Source organism: Cervus elaphus, chromosome 9, assembly GCF_910594005.1.
Source record: "Cervus elaphus chromosome 9, mCerEla1.1, whole genome shotgun sequence".
Taxonomy (NCBI): domain Eukaryota; kingdom Metazoa; phylum Chordata; class Mammalia; order Artiodactyla; family Cervidae; genus Cervus; species Cervus elaphus.
Genome location: NC_057823.1, coordinates 59,998,773 through 60,012,980, shown reverse-complemented (window position 1 = coordinate 60,012,980; position 14,208 = coordinate 59,998,773). Strand labels below are relative to the sequence as shown.

The following is a 14,208-nucleotide window of genomic DNA, read 5'->3' as shown; positions in this document are numbered from 1 at the left end:
TAACAGTGACCAGTTTTGAGATCTTGCCTGGCTTTGTTACCTCTCGGAAAAGAGCTTCACCTATGTTATGTAGCCCTTATAGAAACTTCTCTGAAGTTCAGCTCTGTAGCTTGAAGATTTTTTTCAAGATATATATAATTACTCTCCCAAAGTCTTCATCCAGAGAAAGTGTGAACCAAATGACAAGCGTAGAACAAGCTTTTTTTTCTGATTTATTTTTATTTATTTTTTATTTAAACTTTTTATTTTATATTGGGATATAGCTCATTAATACTGTTGTAATAGTTTTAGGTGGACAGAAAAGAGACTCAGCCATATGTATATGTACCTGTTCTCCCCCAAACTCCTCTTTCATCCAGGCAGAGTTCTATGTGCTATATACTGGTCCTTGTTGGTTATCCATTTAAAATAGAGCAGTGTGTACATGAACATCCCAAATTCCCTAACTATTCCTTTCCCTCTCCCTTCCCTCCAACAACCATAAGAAGACAAACTTTTAAATTCAAGTCTAAGACAGTGTTTAGCAAAGTGTGCTCTGTAGGCCACCTTCATTGGAACTATCTGGGATGTTCAGTTACTGTGGAAGTTCCTGGACCACACAACTCCTGACTCAGATCTTGAGGGTGGAATCCCCAAACTTCTCTGATGATTGTGTTATGTTCCCAAGTTTGAGGCCTGAAGCTGTAAAACTGTGTTTTTGTAATTTACCTGAGGAAGAAGTTGTTAGATATGAATATATTGAAAGGAACTGGGACTAAAATTCTGATTATCATCTCCTCAAATTTGCATCCAAAATCTGGGTATAAGTTTTTATCATTTGAATCCAAAATTTTCTGTAATCCAATCCCAAATGGGCAATAACCAGAAATATATAAATAAGTAAATGCTTCTTTTATTAATAAATACTTAAATATTTCTGCAATTTGCATCTTAAAAGTGTTATAGTGTTTGTGCCTGTAACATCCTTTAAAATTAAGAATTACATAGAATCCAAAATCATGCAAACTTTTATTTGTCTTTAAACAATTTACATGGACACAGGATGTGAACATAACATAATTATTTTTTGGCTTTTTTTTTTAACCTCAAGAGTTTGGCAGCTGAAGAATCTGAGCTAAGATTCCGACAATTAACAAAAGAATACCAGGCTCTCCAAAGAGCATATGCCCTCCTGCAGGAGCAGACTGGAGGCATCATTGATGCTGAAAGAGAAGCCAAGGTTAGTGTACATCTGCGAGAGTGCCCCGAATGGGCTTGCAACAGCCACAGCATAAAAGTACCATGGACATAAAAGTATCAATAGGATAGCTTCCCTTGTACCCTTCTCTCCAATGCAGCTTTTGAACTGCTTTATCTTTTATGTCAACAAACGTTGGATCTGGAGACATTAGAACCAGCTTAGATCAATGCTTTTGTTCCTTTAAAGACAGTTGAGTGCCTAGTTCTCATTTATGCTATTTGAAAGCTTGCACTTTCAAAGTTAGAAAATGTTGAATTTTGATAATCCTTTTTTTTTAGTTTCTTGCTTGAAAAAAAAAAACTCATCTTTCAAAAGCAGTGGTAGCCAGTTCCTTTTCTTAGTTCGTAAGTGCCCAGCATTAGATTGACAGCTTACTGAGAATTATCACTGATAATATCTCACTTAACCCTTGTGCCAGCCCTCTAAGGTAGGTATTTCATAAAAGAGGAATTTGAGGCTCAGAGAGGTTAATTGAATTGCTCAAGATCACACAGCTAATAAATGGAAAACTGTTGATTCCAAGTCATATTTTACTAGGTCAGTTATTTTTTTCCATTATCTTGCAACTGCCTTTTTAAAAAACCGCACACAGTACTAAACTTGACATTTACTGAGTCCGTGCTGTATTTCAAGCATTGTTCTGAGTATTTTATATGCATTATCTTATATAATCCTAAAACAACTCTATAAGTTAGATGCTATTATTAACTCCTTTCTAGAGGGGAGGAAATAGTAGCTTAGTAGAAGTTAAGTGTAGCTTAGTTATATTAAAGCCAGGATATGTAGCTTACAGGAAAGCTAGGATACGAACCTAGTCCTCCTGAGTTCAATCATCACCACCATGCCATCACTGCCTCATATGTTAGTTTACATGGGTCAAAAATGAATGTGACCATCCAGTGATTTTATCTTACTTCCTTATTAGAAGGTCTACAGTGTACTGGGGAGTGCTGTGGAAACTACGTTAAGTTGGTTAGTGGGAAAGGATAGATATTATAACTATATATGTTTAAAGGGTAGCATTCATACATACATACATGCACACACACATACCTAAAAGAGCAAACATTTTTTAAAAACCCATGGTGAACTGAAATAAATAGATAAGCAATCATTAGGAAAGGATGTGTGTGTGCTTTCATGTCTATGCCCTAATACTGTAAGAGTTGTGGATTCTTTTATCAGCATTTACTACCCATTCTTATAAGCATAGGACTAGTCAATGAAAATAATAACTTATGCCTTGTTTTTTGGAGAGGTGATGATGTAGAAACCAGTTCTCTCTTTAGTCTCACTCTCCTATCGAAATACAGGTCTAGAACTGTTTATGGCCATTAAAGTAAGAAAACTTACTATTCTGAGCAAAATAGTCTAAAACAAATCAACATGTGGGAAAAAGAGTAATAAATTCAAAGAAAATAGAAATACAAAAATAGTTAATAAAAATGAAAAATTATCAATGAAAACAGAAGACAATCGTTTCAATACAAGAAATAAATAGGTTAAAGTTAACAAAATTATTAGTTAAAATAATTCATTCAAAGTTAAAATAATTCTCAGCAAGCTAAGTTTGAAATTTTTAACCTGATAAAGGTAAATATAATATTTAACAGTTCAAAGAAATATTCTCCTCACAGTGAACAATAAGAGAATAATACTTCCCATCGCTGATTTTGTTCAACTTTGTACCAAAGAACCCATCTGGATCATAAGACAATGAAGAAAGTAATATGTGTATGGCCAGAAAATAAAAACAGATAATAGGATCATATATAGAGAGAATAGAAGAGAATCTTAAAAACAACTGGACCAAATGAGATAAGGTCATTCCATACAAATCAGTGTCCCAAACTGCTGATGTGCATGTGTGTGCACACACATCACACACATGCACACACACGCACACACACACACACAGAGAAAGCAGGTGATAGATACATAAATAAATACTTACATAGATTTGGATTTAGACTTACATATAAGGCACAAAATTGGCTTTGAAAGAATGGAAATGTTCTGGAGAGGCAAATGGGAGAAGACTTTCCAGAAGGGCACTTGTTCAAAGAAAGAAAGAAATGGAGAAGTACAAGGCATATTTAGGAAACAAGGAGATCACCAGGCGGTAAGGAGTGGACCCTGCCCTGATGGATGGTGGGGAAAGACTGGAAGTATAAGACCAAACTAAGTGTAGAAGTACAGTGAATTTTAACCTGATGGTAAAGGGAGCCACTGAAAGTTATATGCAGAGAGTTTAGAATGTAAAAATAGATTTAAAAGTTTCTTCGATGGTAGAAAATTATTTTTTCCTCTCTCTCACTTGTTGAGTTCTAATCGGGGAAGATGGTGGGAAGAAAAATTGTAGAACTACCATTTTACTTATTGAGTTCTGGAATTTTGATTTCGCTAGGCTCAAGAACAACTCCAGGCCGAGGTGCTAAGGTATAAAGCCAAAATAGAAGATCTGGAAGCGACTCTGGCTCAGAAAGGGCAGGTAGGCATCTGGTTGCTCTCACTTCTGCAGCTGCAGACGATTCAATCTGACCTTCCACTAGATCACCCTGTGCCCATTCAGGACACGGCTTGGCTGTCCACAGTGATCTCCTCAAACTGTGTCCGAATGTTGAGCTGTCTGTTTCTGTCCCTGGTGTTTTGCTGGCCAGAGCGTGAACCCAGCTACAAGAGCGGATGAGGCTGGGCAACAGAGAGAATGCCCAGGGAAGAGGAGCACTGCACCCTTAGCCTAGAGTGATCATGAGCTGCTAAGACCAAGACCCACCCCTCAAGCTGCATTCTTTGCCTCTATGCTACATTGATGGTTCTGCATTTTAATGTTTTCCATCCATACGTATCTAGCCTGTGTGCATTCTGACCCCTTTCACTTTTTGCCTGTGTGGTCACTTCTGAGTCCCCAGAAGGCTGGTCCTGGATTATTCAGACTGAAAAAGATAGGGATAGCGAGCGACAATGAAAAGGGGGGTTAAATTTTCCTGGCAACTTTGGCCCCAACATCTTAGAGTGAGGAGCTGGCTGGGGTGAGTGACGTTTACCGGTCGCTGGCAGGCAAACAGACCGGGTGGAGAGAAGACAGCTCTGGCAAAGTGGTTTGACAATACATGCTCTTTCGTGCCACTCTGAAATGCTGACTGCGCGATATTCTTTGTCAAACAGGATTCACACTGGGTAGAAGATAAACAGCTTTTCATTAAGAGAAACCAGGAGCTTTTAGAAAAGGTATGTGGGGCGCAACACCCTAATGGGGCAGAGGAGAGACTGATGAGAGATCCAGGAGCAGCAGGGGTCCGCTCAGGAGTGGCACAGGGGCGCGGGGACGGGGAGGCTCTTCCGGCTGTGCTCCCCTCTGCTGCGCGCCCAGCCGCATCTCTGTCACCGCCATCACCATCAGTTGAGTGGCCCGTGGTATGCATGGCTCTGTGCTGGGCATCGTGCCGATTGGAAAGATGTGATCCCTGAAACCTATTGATTTGTTGCATATATATATATACTGTATATTTACTGTACATATATATATACCCATATGTGCACACATCCTATGTGGTTGTCCATCTATAAGAACACTTATGAATAGGACTGATGATTTTGTACAAGGAAGTGACTCTAAGAGATGCTGCAACCTAGCATTGACTGGGTTCTCACTGTTAATTTTTTGCTAATATTGGCTGCTTATTTATGTATTTGTTTTATGAAAGAACGTTTCAAAAGATACATCCAAAGCACAAAAGAGCATGTCCCAGAAGTTGTTCAACAAATCAAGATACAGAGGCATGGTTTTGGCCCAATAGATAGAATTAATTTAGGTTAGCTGAATGTAGGCTTTTGACTGGGGACAGTGAGATACAACAGAGATCATTTTACATTCAAGCATGGCTTTTCTTTTGGTATTAATATTTGCCTTTGGTTATGTGAAATGATTACAAAATAATCTTATATTATTCTTGACAAAAAGAGAATTTGAAAGAGCATGTGAGTAAGGGAAGTTATTCTGAAGGGTGACACAGAGTTATGTAAAAATTATTTTAGGGTTGTTTATACCAATATTCACTGGTCTTGACAAGTAATAAAAATTAACTGCAACACCCTGGTAAGCATGGAAGGGGAAAGAAGATGGTCGTCTCCCTTCCTGCTGGTCGTGTCTTACTTTCTGCATGATGAGAGACAAAGCTGATGTATAGAAGCAGGGTAGGTGTTCCAGGACTGAGGACTGGTACTCTCAGAAAGGTTAATGGTCCCTATAAAGAAACTTTATGGACACTGACCCTGGTTTTTGTATTGCAGCCACCTGTGAACCATTAATATGATGGCTAGTGCTAAGCACTAGATCCAGGAATCTCCCCAGATATCCCATCTCTGATCTCAATCCAAGATTCTAGGAAATAGTCAACTTATAAAAACTTTCGAACATTTACTAAACCACAAAAATCTAGTGTAAAAAACTTGGTTGACTACATAAATTAATGTCATATAGTATCTCACTTCCTCCTATATTTATTTTTCTATATCAAGAGGCTAAGTGAAAAGAGAATTTTAGTAGTCTCCGAGCTGCCCAGTAATAAGTGTTATCACACTGTTTATCATCTAAAAAAATAACTCCCATTATGTCTCTGTCTGATTTCCTTTGGTCTATAAAGGGAATTTTTGAGCCCAGCCTTCTAAGAGTAAAAGAAAACCAAAGCAACAATAAAACTAAACATTCTACTTCAAGTGTTTACACTCGAGAAAGTAAGATTTACTTTAGATTAATAAGCCCTTGATTTTTTATTTCTAAATTCAAGATTTTAAACAGTTACTGTACAGAAGGCCCACTCACACAGCTAATATTGAAGGCAGCGCCAAACCGATTGCCGATCATGGAAATGTTCTGAGGCCTTGTGGACATGGGTTCTGTGTATATATACAGTATATATACAGGGCAAGGCAAGTTTGTACACAACAAACTTAATGGCATACTAGACATCCTACAGGAAAACCCTATGGGAAAACAGAAAGGAGTGGTGTCATTTTGAATTGAGAAGCCAGGGGAAGCCTCTTATGGTAGGAGATGTCATGGAAATGTAGGATTTCCTCACGTAGAAAAGGAAAAGGAAGAGCCCTTTTCAGACCAAGATGAGCCGACAGAGCTCCTGGAATATTCAGAATATAGGGTAGATCTGGGTTTCTAGATCCAAGTGCATGTGATTGCATGTGAGTGAGTGTGTGTATGTAGACATGACAGTGATAACACCTAAATATGATGAGCAGATTATTAAAGTTTTTTATTTCCATATTGAGACTTTGACTTTATTCTGAAGGTAACTAGAATTCAACAAAGTTTTGTGTAGGATCAGAGCTGTTTTATAAAAAATATTTCTTCAGCAACTTGTAACTCCAGAAATAAGAGGTGTCAGTCTCCATTGTTTGCACCGTTTAATCTAGTTCTTGGACACTGTCCCTGACCACATGGGACAAATTCATTTTTCACAGGGTCCCTAGACCTGGTCCCAATGAATGGAGTATCCTCCAGCATTTTCCTCTATGACCCAAACAATTCAACCAAAGGATAACTAGAAGGAAAGCCAAAGATTTATTTTATTCACATGTACTTGGGATTTTTTTCTTCATGATCTGGAAGATTTATTCACTGAGTAAATGAATGCTGTCCGTGCTTGCTTTGCAAAGTTGTAGATGCTTTTGTGCAATGTCCACCTAACTTGAGGATTTACTTTATTAGATAGAAAAACAAGAGGCAGAAAATCACCGGCTCCAACAGGAACTACAGGATGCCAGAGACCAGAATGAGCTGCTGGAGTTTCGAAACCTAGAACTAGAAGTAAGGAAATGATGATGATGATAAAAATAATCATAACAATTAACATACACTGATCCTACTCTATGTGTGAGGTACCAAATTAAGCATTTCAGATACATACACTCACTAGACCTCATAGCCACAACCAAGATTTGATTGATGAGGCAACTGAGGTTAAATAACTTGTCCAACTCGTGTGACTAGTCAGTGGTGAAGCATTGAAGCAACTCAGAATTGTCTGCTCAGATACTGTACTTTACAACATGGTTGCCTTTATGAACAAGGCTAATGAATAATTTTTAAATAGCTAAGTAGATTTCAAACTTCATAAATATTTCATTTCCTTTACATAAGCATTTCCATCCTCCATTTCTGACTCAGAAAAATTTCTTTTATATATTTAAAATTATATTTCAAAATGTACTATATTACAAAAGTATTTTATTGTTAGACTCTTGAATTTGTAAGTAAACTTTTTATTCTGTAGTGCATTATGCAAAAGGCTAAAAAGCAAGGTAATTTGTTTTAGGAAATACTCTGGTTAACCTAAGTTTCAGAGTCTATATTTTTAAAGTAAAACATAATCAAATCAGATTCTGATTGTATCATGCAGAATCTGGCTTAGGGTCTGGTTTAAATATGCTGATATGTAAAGGATAAGAAAATTTCCCATTTGACTTATTTGTTATTTTGCCAGCAATTTTCTTCTTGAAGATATTTCACATTAGGTTTGAATAATATCAAACATTAGGTTTGAATAGAGTTTGCAGTTGGTATGCTTCAGTGAAGAAGTAAGTCATTTTGGTAGCCCACTTATCTTACTCATCAAGCTTGAGTGAATTGAATATGCAAAAGGCCCTGAGCTGCCATAAAGCTTCATGGTCAGAAGAAGATTCTTTGTGACACCTGAAAGCTCTAAATATTCATGCAGTTTAAAATGGAACTCCACTTCCCAAATTTCCCTGATCAAAAAATTTGCAAACCTGGATGACACGGTGATAAATTCTTCTCCCACAACTCTCAGTTGACTAATCAGTTCTTTTCCATTACATTCAAGCTTGAATATCTTGAGTTCAATTTTCTTTTTTTTTTTTTTTTTTGCCAAATGGCATATTGATAAACTGCTGAAATAGCATAGAGAACATAGACAACTGGTTTAGTGATTAATCAGTTGTTGCTTTTTTTTTCCAATTCCTATGTATTCTTCACTGTATTTCAAGGAAAGAGAGAGACGATCCCCTCCATTTAATCTGCAAATTCACCCATTCTCAGATGGTGTGAGTGCTCTCCAGATCTACTGTATGAAAGAAGGTGTCAAGGTAGGCACATGTTTCCTTGTGTGTGTTGTAGACAGTAGAAGAGCTGGGAATTGGAAAAGGGGAGGTTACTGGTCACTGTTTGGTCTTTCAGTCACTGGGTGTCGTTTTGATACAAACCATGTAGGAGCTGAAAATAGTCACGTCTATGGGAGAATTAACAGGATGTACACAAATAAATGTGTGACAGATATATGAATGGTAACAGCAAAAAAAAAAAAAGGAAGCAATGATTATTTAAAAGAGAGTAATACAGAATCAAAATATGTGTAAAGATAATTACCCTTGATCATGTAGCAGAAATATTAAATAAATTCACTACTTATAGAAACATATTTCAAGGATGCCAGATAAAAAGGTATTTGTTGTGCTGCTCTGATGGCTGTGGAATTCATCATCTTGGAATTTCAGTATTAGAAGAAATCTAGAAATCATCTCACCACCATCTCTTTTGTTGTGAGTGTTTTAGGTAGGATTTCCCTTTTGGGCTTCCCTGGTGACTCAGACAGAAAGAATGTGCCTGCAATGCAGGAGACCCAGGTTTGAGCCCTGGGTGGGAAGATCCCCCAGAGAAGGGAATGACTACCCATTCCAGGATTCTTGCCTGGGAAATCCCACTGACAGAGGAGCCTGGTGGGCTGCAATCCATGGGGGGTCACAAAGAGTCAGACATGACTGACCAGCTGACACACTCCCTTTCAGAAGGCTTTAGGGATTATAACATGTTGTCCACTTAGACATAGTATATAATTTTATTTTTAGTGATATTGGAATACATTTTAAATGTTAAGGTCTAGTGGAAGTGGCTCCATCTCTTGGAAAATATATTGTCCTTGCATGTGACAAAATCACATAGCAACTGTCTGTTCCAGATGTAAGGCTCGGAATCCTCCTGCCCGTGCCTTCTGCATGGCCCCTCCTGCTCCCACTCTGACTGCCAAATATACCTGCTTTAGTTGCCTCCTCTTTACCTCTGAGACTGAGCTAGACTTTGTATTTCTGGCAACAGGGATCTGCTATACTGTTTTCTATGGGCTTCCCCAGGTAGTGTAAAAACCCGTCTGCCAATGCAGGAGACTTAAAGAGACTTGGATTTGATCCCTGGGTTGGGAAGATCCCCTGTAGGAGGACATGGCAACCCACTCCAGTACTCTTGCCTGGAGAATCCCATGGACAGAGCAGCCTGGTAGCCTTCGGTCTATAGGGTCGCAAAGAGTCCGACATGACTGAAGCGGCTTAGCGCGCGCGCACACACACACACACACACACACACACACTGTTATCTGACACACACACACACACACACACACACATACACACACTGTTATCTGAACATAAGTAAGAGGAGAAAGTGGTACTAATGGGGAAATTGGGTAGAAAATTGTGCTTCCTTGACTTCATTGTAAACCATTCTCATGTTGTTTAAACTTCTGGCCTTCCTGGGCTGCATGAAAATTTGTAAACCAAAGCAATTTTTTGATTCAGCTCTAAATGAGAAGCACATCACCTTGTCTTTTCCTTAGATGTTTTGTTTTTAAATAAATCACAGACAACCTAATTCAATGTATGTAATTTATACCCAGCAGCACTTTAAATGGTGCAGTTGCTTCAAACTGACGGGGGTAGGGCAATATAATAAAAATAAGCTGTCTTCCATAAGTGGAATTAATACTAAATACCCAAAAAATGAAAGTGCACTATAGTTTTCTATGCAGCTGTCAAAATCTCAACCAGGTCAGATCCCATTAATTAGAGTGAAACTGGCTGGTTATTTAAATTTATTACTGTTACTTTTCTTTATACTTGAAATCTACCACAGTCGGAACAAATTTTCAATAATCATGAGAAAAAAAATCTACTGAGAAAATTTTGAGTTCTTATACGTCCTAGACCTTTTATATACTATCTCTTTATCCTCAAATCAGCCTGTGAAAGAGGTGTTTATTACCTCCATTTTGTAATTGGCGGAATTGAAAATGCATTGTTAAGGAGTTTTGCCAGGTTCACACAGCTCATAAAAAGCAGAATGGAAATGTAAAACCAGTTGTGATTGATTGAAAACAGCTCAAGAAGGTACAGGTCTTAAAATGTCCTCTCTCATTTGAGGTAAGAGCACTGATAGAATGGTTAAGCCACTCTTGCGCCTTTGACTTGAATGCAACTCCTTGATTTTGCAGGATGTGAATATCCCTGATCTCATAAAGCAGCTTGATATCTTAGGTGATAATGGGGTAAGTAATGAAAAAAGTGCTGTATAAATATGAATTTGTCTAAAGAGAAGCAAGAAATACTTGCCAATGTAACATGTGTAAAATAAGATCAAGTGAAGGGAACTCTATTCAGTATTTGTAGTAACCTAAAAGGGAAGAGAATCTGAAAGAATATATATGTGTATAACTAAGTCACTGTGCTATGCACCTGAAACTAACACAACATTGTAAATCCACTAGACTTGGAATACATACATACTTACGTACATACCTAAATTGAAAAAAACTTAAAAAATAATGACAAGTGAGACTCCAGGTTCACTTAAGCTTACAGATTCTGGAAGAGAATCAACAATTTATCAGGCCACTCGGTTTAAGGATTATAAGGGTCTCTGCAAGGTAGTGGCAGAAGTGGGAAAGCGGAAGGTGCTTTTCTTGGGCACGTTTCAGGTTTGTATGCCGACCACATCAGCGGTGATTAAAGCTAATTACCTTCTAACTGTTGCTGGGAGGCATTCGGCATAAAATTAATCAGTCATGCAGTTGCAAATACTGCTAAATAGTAGGGTTGGTGGCAGCCCCATAAAAATGAACCAGGAAACTATAATCCTTTTTCTTTCTAAAACACCTTCCTGACAGGGTCAAGGCATATTAATTCAGTGGGAGGACCATTCATTGAGATACTCGGTGAATGATGCATGTAGGTTGAAGTAGTCATGCTATTTTTTCCCTTGAAAAATTATCAAAGCAGAGAACAAAATCAATTAAATTGTATCAAACTGCTATGAAGAGATTACTTTTTATTTCATTTTGGTTTCTGCTTTTCTTATGACTGTTAATGAAGTATGTTTACAGTGAAACATAAAATCAAGTCAGAACTAGAGAGATATAAAAGCATCACATTTAATGTACTTTCTACAGGTTTTGAATGAACTCTTTCTCAGAATTATTACTAAATAGGATAGACTGTAAATGTTCCATGCATGTACATGTGGCAGGCAAGTTAGGTCGTATTTTCTAACAGTGTAAATGTCCAAAGTGTCTTCAGCTTATTTTCTTTCTCTCCCCCTTACCCCACACAGAATTTAAGAAATGAAGAGCAAGTGGCTATAATTCAGGCCAGCACTGTGCTGTCCCTGGCAGAAAAGGTAATAAATTGTACTAACATTCAAATCATCTCAGTGTCTGACTTAACACCTGGGGTTGAAGGACATTCTCTTCGCACCTGATTTTACATTATTGAATACCTAATAAATATTTTAGTCTTAACCCAGCTAGAATGAGAATATACAAAATAAGGTCTACACCCTGATTTGGGGTGAGTACTTTGAAGCCTCTTAAAAATGTACTTCTGTAAACTTGCAAAACCTGGATTACATTACTGAAGTCACTGTTTTAAAACCTGGGAAACCAATAAGGAAGACGTTTCCGTTAAGAGGTGGAAAGTTGGAGCAGCATGGCTCTTTCTACGGGTTTTTCCTTGGATGCGTTCCAACTGATTTTGTAACTTGGTGGTGGCTCCCTGCAGACTCATTCAGAAAGCCTAACTTGAGGACTGTCAGAAGGGCAACGCTGAGTGTTCTCTCGCCCCCTTGTGTTTAAATCTGGTAAATGCAAGGGAGAGAAAAAAGGAAAGACCCAAGTGAAGAAGCCTGGTAACTGGCTGTATTCTGGGCACCTTGAAAATCGGCTGTAGGAAAATACTGACCTAGTTTTCAACAAATCATTGTCATGAAAATTGTGGGTCTGTTTTAGATAAATTCTGACTCAAGAAAGGCAAATCATTTGTGTAGTTTAGGGGAATTGGGAGGACTATGAGTTGGAAGTTTTAATTAAATTATAATAAGAACTAATATTCATTATAATTTGCATGATAATGAACATGTGTTTATGTAGGAAAATTTATATTCAACTTTCTTTCCCTTTAAGGAAAATATAATAAAATATCTAAAGGTAAAAAAAAAAAAAAGAAAATCGGCACATAGTTAACTGGTGCACACAGTTGGATGAAGTGAGAACTAGTATAAGTTCCTTGAGACTTTTTTTTTCCATAAATGCATAAAAAGCATGTTGTAAATTAAGTGAAACCATGAGCAAGCATTCACCTTGCTCCAACCTAGTTTAGTGACTCAAACAAAATAATGACATCAAGAAAAAAATGGCAGAGGTAGAAAGATTTCTATAACGTGAAAAGGTACTTAAGAAATAGTGAAACGATCGTTCTTTACATCTTGATTCAAGCAAACCAAGTGTGAAGAAAGCAACATTTTGCTGACAACTAGGGAAGTTTCAATATGAACCAGGTATCAGATGATGGAAGGAATTAACGTTAAGTTTGCAGTGTGGAAATGGCCTTGTGGTTGTGTTCTTTTTTAAGACCTGAAGCATTAGGGATACATCCTGAAGTATTTAATGGGAAATATCTGGGATTTGTTCTTTAACTCTTTCTGTCTGCCTGTACATATTTCTACCCCTTGGTCCTTTATACCATTGCTTTTGTCAAGATTTTCCCTTCTTCCCTTTTTTTTTTTTTTTTTTTGTTTTTTTTTTCCTTCTTCCCTTTTTTACCTTTGTCTGGCTAAATATTAATCATCAGACCCTCCCATACATGGGGAAGCCTTCCTACTCACCCAGGTCTAATTAGGTCTTCTTTCTCTGACAACTATAACACAAACACCTTTTTTTTAAAATTTATGCTGTTGTTCACTAGATTATGAGTTCCATGAGGGCAAATCTGGATTCTGTTTTTCACTCTTTGTTTTCCTAGTTTTCCAGCCCAGCATATTTAGTAAGAGATCAATCAGCATTTACTGAATGAGTGAACTCATGAAGACACTCTTCCAGTGATACAATAATAGAGAAAACACAGTCTTACCACCAGTTCTGCTACATTTATTTGGCAGTGATAGCCAGAGCATCTCATCCAGTTGGGGTCGTAAAGGGCTTTTCCTTATTGCAGGAAGTCACTTTAGTTTAGGACTACAAAGAAAACTTGGGACAGTTTCTACGAAAGGCAGAGACTACTTGATTTGACAGTTCTCTTAAAAACATGATGTACAAGAGAATTTGTTTCTCAATGGTAAGTGGACAGCAAGCCGGAGGAAGCATTTTAATAAAACTGGGTGGTACACAATTGCAATATGAGGCTGTGCCCAGAAACCCATGACTTTGGACTGAAATTTGTTTCATGAGGGAAGTTCTGTGTATGTTCAAGAGTTGAGAGACTAGCATCTCTCCAGGACTAGCATCATGTCTTTTTGTATTTCCCCATGTTCCTTACAGCCAAACAGCTGTTAGATGTGACAGCCCCTTGCATAAATCAAGGCTTTAATATATAGAAAAATGTTCAGTACACTGCATAATTTATCACAAACCAAGAAAAAATAGCTAGTAGTGAGGCAAATTTCTAACAGTGCAGAAGTACAACAATGAATGTTAACCAAAAAAACTAAAATCCTGTTGAGTACCTAGTAGATGCAATACACTGTGCATAGGGCCTTAGGTTAATTACCTTCTTTACTCTTCACATCATTATTAATCCCATTTCACAGATAAGAAAGTTGAGACCTAAGAGTAACCAGGTAATGTTTCAAGCCCACACAGCTGTGAAAAGCTAAGATTGGGATAAGACCTAAGGTA

The 14,208-nt window shown here is 37.6% G+C and overlaps 1 protein-coding gene across 5 annotated transcripts in view; it reads left to right on the top strand.

Annotated features, from left to right (window-relative positions):
• Positions 1 to 14,208, top strand: part of JAKMIP2 (janus kinase and microtubule interacting protein 2) — a 187,762-nt gene that overhangs the window by 147,126 nt on the left and 26,428 nt on the right. For 4 of the 5 annotated variants that reach the window (XM_043913188.1, XM_043913185.1, XM_043913187.1 and 1 more), the window contains exons 10-16: positions 1,091 to 1,219; positions 3,648 to 3,731; positions 4,409 to 4,471; positions 6,966 to 7,064; positions 8,264 to 8,362; positions 10,537 to 10,590; positions 11,652 to 11,717. In XM_043913188.1, coding sequence (XP_043769123.1) covers positions 1,091 to 1,219; positions 3,648 to 3,731; positions 4,409 to 4,471; positions 6,966 to 7,064; positions 8,264 to 8,362; positions 10,537 to 10,590; positions 11,652 to 11,717 — 594 coding nt within the window. The remainder of the gene's footprint in view (positions 1 to 1,090; positions 1,220 to 3,647; positions 3,732 to 4,408; positions 4,472 to 6,965; positions 7,065 to 8,263; positions 8,363 to 10,536; positions 10,591 to 11,651; positions 11,718 to 14,208) is intronic. The other variant, XM_043913189.1, reaches the window with a different exon arrangement.